The sequence below is a fragment of the Cajanus cajan genome, chromosome 8 (assembly GCF_000230855.2).
Source record: "Cajanus cajan strain Asha chromosome 8, NIPB_CcT2T_4, whole genome shotgun sequence".
NCBI lineage: Eukaryota > Viridiplantae > Streptophyta > Magnoliopsida > Fabales > Fabaceae > Cajanus > Cajanus cajan.
In genome coordinates, this window is record NC_138524.1 from 7,394,559 (window position 1) to 7,400,452 (window position 5,894).

The following is a 5,894-nucleotide window of genomic DNA, read 5'->3' on the forward strand; positions in this document are numbered from 1 at the left end:
TTGTCAATCCAAACTAAAAAGAGAAGAAGAAAAAAAAAGTCTAGTCATTGTAAGACTTTCACCTATTAAGATCCTCAAGTACAAGTCTTAAATCTTCAACTTAACCATATAAAGAATATAACAATCTACTAGTATTAAAAAATAATAACTTTTTTTATAAATTTAAATAACTATCATATATCAAAGTACTTTTAAGAATATTTAGTTACGAAATTTTATTTGGGAACTTTTCTCATTTTTTTTTATCTCTTTAATTTATTTTTATTTATAGTTTTATATTTAAGTCCAATATACTTTTAAAAATGATCAATAATTATAAATGCTTTCTATATTACAAAATTAAGTATTTATTAAAAAAATAATAAATAATAAATTTAAAAATATTTATTTATTATGAATTTCAATTATAATATAATTTATATATTTAAAAGTATTTATTTATTATAAATTACGACTATATAAATACTAATTTATTTAGAGTGAGTGGATATTCAATTTTAATTTATCTAAAGTACATCATAATGACAACAAGTATATATATTTTTTTTCTAAAACAAGTTTAATAAAGATACATTATTGATATATATATATATTTTTACATTATTAATTAATCTGAAACTATTTTTAGTATAATTTTTAATTAATTATTATAAAAATTAACAAATTTATTATATATAATCATTTGCGAAAAAACAGTAGTATAATGTTTTTTTGCCATGTATGTACTATGTACATGTCATTTAAAAAAGAATAACTTTTGGGATAATTTTCTATTATAGAAATAGAAAATAGGTTACACTATACAAAATAAGTACGTGTGGATGCGATTAGAAGTATTCCTAACCGTGAGATCTTACATCTTTATTTTGGGACCACCACGTGTGTATAAGGTAGTACAATTGAAGACAATTTGTGAATGGCTGATTGTGAAACGGGTGAAACATGATTTGACTCAAATATTGGTGGAGTTGGAGAAAATTGTCAAACGGTCACTACTTATTGTTAAATTCGTTTTAGTTTGTTTTTTTAACCGGATAGGCTTAACCGTATAATAAAATAACTGTTCAATAATTATATGATTTAAAATTACTTAGATTATATATAAAAATTAATTATATAATTTAAGATTACTTTTTTTTAGGCAAACAAAAAATATATTAAAAAAGTGTACAAGAAGTACTCTAACTCATAATACAAAAAATTAACTTCAAAATTTTAGACATAGGTATATGAAACTAGTAAAAATACCAACTACCCAATGAATACAATCAAGTGCTTGGACAATTGTTGCTAGACATTAGTAACTCTTGAAACCAAATAGTGAACTCAATGACAGTAGTATCTCAAACGATAGATTCTGACAGCATCGGCAATAAATAAAATACCATTAAGAGATTGATCTTCAAACAACAATTATAAGAAACAACAGTCAACACTTAGAAAGTAAGACAAGAAGAACCATATCAAGAGAAATTTAAGTAAGAATATGGGTTATTAGACCAAAGAGCAAAATGGTATTGAAAAGCTAAATTTTTAGCCCTTAACCAATTCTAAGATCTTAGCTTAATTAAATCCACCACATCCTCATAATCCATAATTTTTTGAGAGAAAACGACATCATTCCTTGCAAGCCAAATTGACCATAATGTTACCAACCAAATAGAAGACCATCGCACCCGGTTAACAACATTACAATTTGGGACTCCTACAAATTGCTCGAAATTAGCCAAACCAGTACTATTCTGAATAGAGGAGAATCCAAACCATCGAAGACAAGACATCCATATTTTAAAAGTATAGAAACATTCGAAAAAGAGATGGGATGAGGTTTCCTCATATAGACCACACCAAACACAAGATGCTACATTAGAAGGTAGAACCTTTTGTTTAATTAGGTTTTGCTTTGTTGAAATTCTGTCTATAATAGCCCTCCAACCAAAACTAGAAACCTTGGAGTGTAACATTGAAAAAAAAAAAAAAAAAAAAAAAAAGAGGCTGATTCAGTAGCCCAGAACGGGCCGTTCCCAAACTGGAACGGGCCGTTCCACACTACTGAATTGAACTACATATTGTAGTTGAGAACGGGCCGTTCCGGCAAGGAGAACGGGCCGTTCTAGGAAGGAGAACGGGTCGTTCCGGAGGGAGAACGGGCCGTTCTGGATGAGTCCCGGAACGGGCCGTTCTGTTTTCAGAACGGGCCGTTCTGGGCGTGGATTTTGTGCGTGATCTGGGAGTTCAGAACGGGCCGTTCCGGTATCGGTACGGGCCGTTCTGGCCACTCCGGATTGCCTATAAATAGGGGTGAAGGGGGGGCCGTGAGGAGTTATGGTTCTAGAGAGAAGTTTTAGAGAGAAGGTCTCTGGGTCAGTGAGCTCCTTTCTCTCCCAAATTTCTCTGTTTAACTCCTTTTCTCCTCTAGATCAATAACTCCTTCTGTCTTTTCTTGAAATTCAGATTAAAAAGCTTGTTTTGGGAGGATTGAAGTTTCGAGTTGAGCCTCGAGGGGAAATTCTACTTTTGTTCAGTCTTTGGCTATTTGAGCCAATCTTCAGGTAAGGGAAGCTAGATTGTTTGCATGTGGCTGAATTTGTTAGTTTGGATGAGAGTTTTGAACTCTCTGAATAGTTTTAGGTCGGGCGCAGGTTGAGCGTGTCAGGCGTGGAAGAGCTTAGAGCTCTTGGGTTGGTGTTAGGCCAGGCGCGAGTTGACGGCACTGTGCTTGAATATATTTATGAATGAATTGATGCTTATGCATGTTTAAAGTTGAAGTTTTAGATCATGTATGTATGATATATGATGTATGGTGAGGTGTGATTCATATGTATGCTTTGTGATGATATATATGAATGTTTGAATATGATACGTTCATATGGTATGTATTGATCATAATGGTAGGTAGACCATTTATGATGTATGATGCATTATTGCATGTGATGTCTTATGACATGTGTATGGTTGTTGATCATGATGGTGGGCAGACCATTATGATGTATGATGCATGATTGCATGTGATGCCTATGGTATGAGTCTAGCCTAGGACTTGAGGAGAGGAAAAATATTTTCGAACTAGAAGAGCTCACATAGAGTCTCTTGAGAGTGGTGCTTGGATAGGCCACTGATATATGAGAGTGGTGCTCTGGGAGGCCACTGGATTTGGGAGAGTGGTGCTCAGATAGGCCACTAGGTTGGGTGAGTCTCCTCTAAGTCCTTAGCTAGTGTTGGAGCGGGGTATGAGGTCGAGGGTTATTCCCTTAACCAAGTACTCGGGAAGGTGCGTGGATCCTTGCGGATAGTCGGTGGGCGAACTCCACTATTGACTTGGTTAATGCATGCCAAGGTCGTGGTAAGCCCGTACCCAGCTGTGCTATACCTGACGGTGGATCTGGACTTCCAAGTGTGTAAGTGACATCATCCGAGTAAATCCGAGGGAGGATTATATCCTGTTTAGCTGTGACCGAGCGGGCGCTTTGGGCGTGAAAACGGTTGGGGTGGTTTCGGTAGGATGGAATATCACTTATACAGCTCTATTGTTATGGAGATCTCCTAGGTGTATGCGTGACGACGCATTAGATGATTGATATGTAAGCCTATCTGTCATGAGTTGCATTCATTGCATGATTATTAATATGATGAAGTGTGGTGTTTGACTTCATGTTTGGTGAATGAATGATTGATTGAGATGAAAGGTTCCTTAGGGACAGGATTTGGGATGCATGTGTAGTATAGAATTTTTATTCTGTACTTGTATTATTGATCTTTGAATTCTAGCTTACCCTTCTGTTTTCCATGTGGTGGAACTGCGATGATCATACTTGGTATGGGAGCAGGTCAGGGATAGCTTGGGAGTAGAGATGATCGTTGTGAGACGAGGAGCTGAGTCTCGTGTTGAGTTACCATTCTGGGTAACATTTTTTTTGTCAGTGCTTGACCGGCACTAAGGAATATTTTGGGATGACTGTATATATATGGTGCTATATTTTATATACAGAAACTTAATTATTTCGATCTTTATATTTATGCCTGTATGTATGTGTTATCCAGTTTAATATTCTCTTAGTTAACTAGTTGTAGTGCGATTCCACTAAGTGTAGAGACCGTGGCGGGTCGTTACACTTTTATGGTATCAGAGCCGGTCAAGTCTTTTAGGATACTATGCGGGGAGTGATCCTTCTAGGTTTCTGTTGTGTCATATCTCTGATATGTGTTAGCCTTTGGTGAATTGTGGGGGTATTATGTTACTAATAGGATGTTTGAATTCTTGTAGTATGGTGAGACCCCAGTATGACCAGATTGCTAGGGCCATGGAGATGATAGCCATGGCGATGCAGCAGCAGAGTGCTCACTTTGCTCATATGGAGGCAGGTAGAGCTGCGGCTGAGGCAGCCAGAGCTGCGGCTGATGCAGCTAGACCGGTGGTCTCTCAGGAGGGGAGAGATTTAGCAGAGTTCAGGGGATGTCAGCCTCCTCAGTTCAGAGGGGATTCAGATCCTGATGTGGCGGATCAGTGGTTGAGGGATATGGAGAAGATTTTTAGTGTTTTAGGATCTTCTGATGAGAGAAAGTTGGCTTATGCAGTTTACATGCTGGGGGGCGAGGCTGAGTACTGGTGGAGAGGCACCAGGCAGATGTTAGAGAGCAGGGGTGTGCCTGTTGACTGGGATTGCTTCAGGAGGGTCTTTTTGGAGAAATATTTCCCGGATAGCGTTAGATACGCTAAGGAGGCAGAGTTCATGAGATTACATCAGGGGAGCTTGTCTGTTTCTGAGTATGCTATGAGGTTTGAGCATCTAGCTCGTTTCTACTCTCAGGCCATATCTGAGGCTTGGAGATGTAGAAAGTTTGCGGAGGGATTGAGGCACGAGCTGAAGAGGGTTATAGTCCCCATGTCCATAGTAGAGTTTCCTGCCTTGGTTGACTTGCGGGGACGGGGACGGGTATCATAAAACCCGTACCCGCCTCGCTCCGTTGCCATCCCTAATCCCGAACTCCCAAACCCCCAAATTTCTTGTCCCTACAAACCTCCTCCCAACCCACCCATGCTATTTTATTTTTCTCTCGGTTCCCTCCCCACAAACTGTATACAACATAATTTACAAGTCTTAAAAGAATTTAAGTTCCTAATTAAGAGTAACATAAGTAAGTCTAATCAATAATGAAAAAATTTATCAAAACATGTGATTCCTTGAGTTTTACTTAAGTAGCACCTTTTAAGTAAAATCTCGAGAATTTAAGTATAATATTTAAATAAAAAAACTATTATTAAAATATAAATTTTACAAAAAAATAACCTAATTATTTTTAGTAAAGATTAGTTTTCAGCAAATTTGATTAATATTTTGTATTAAAAATATAGTGAATTGAGAAGTAAAACAATAATGAGATAATAAATAATTTATATTTAATTAACACATTCGTAATTATATATATATGAATCACTAGGGTTAGCCTAGTGATTGAGTGGGGAGGGGTTGGTGTAGTTAGAAGCATAAAGACTAAGTTCAATCCTCATTGAGACCATCTTTGTAATCTTTCCTATCTTAACCAATATATATATATATATATATATATATATTACAAAAATTATTATTGTTATTAATATTAGTTGCACATAAAATATCTGAAAAAATAATACATAATGAGACAAAACTGTGGTGGATTTGAAGTTATTAATTTGTATGACTCGAAGGATCCATTGTTTGCATGCATAATCCTTGTGTTTCTATTAAAATGACAAGAAATGAAAAGACGAGGGTTAGACCCATTAAATTATTGGAAGCAATAATATAACTACATATATTCATTCACACACCATGAAAGGATTTCATATATACCATATAAAACTTATCTACGAAAGAATTTCTCATACAATTGTCATTAGTTTTTTTTAATGGAAA

The 5,894-nt window shown here is 35.9% G+C and overlaps 1 protein-coding gene across 1 annotated transcript; it reads left to right on the plus strand.

The window, feature by feature from the left end:
- The first annotated feature begins 2,148 nt into the window (after nt 1-2,148).
- LOC145950699 (uncharacterized) lies at nt 2,149-5,520 on the plus strand. The gene is made up of 2 exons (XM_083062348.1): nt 2,149-2,552; nt 3,828-5,520. The coding sequence occupies exon 2, from the start codon at nt 4,233-4,235 to the stop codon at nt 4,941-4,943; it is 711 nt and encodes a 236-aa protein (XP_082918474.1). The 5' UTR covers nt 2,149-2,552; nt 3,828-4,232; the 3' UTR covers nt 4,944-5,520.
- The last annotated feature ends 374 nt before the right edge of the window (nt 5,521-5,894 follow it).

Excerpts from the sequence above, each read along its gene's own strand:
- LOC145950699 (XM_083062348.1), top strand. The coding sequence starts at position 4,233 with ATGTTACTAATAGGATGTTTGAATTCTTGTAGTATGGTGAGACCCCAG.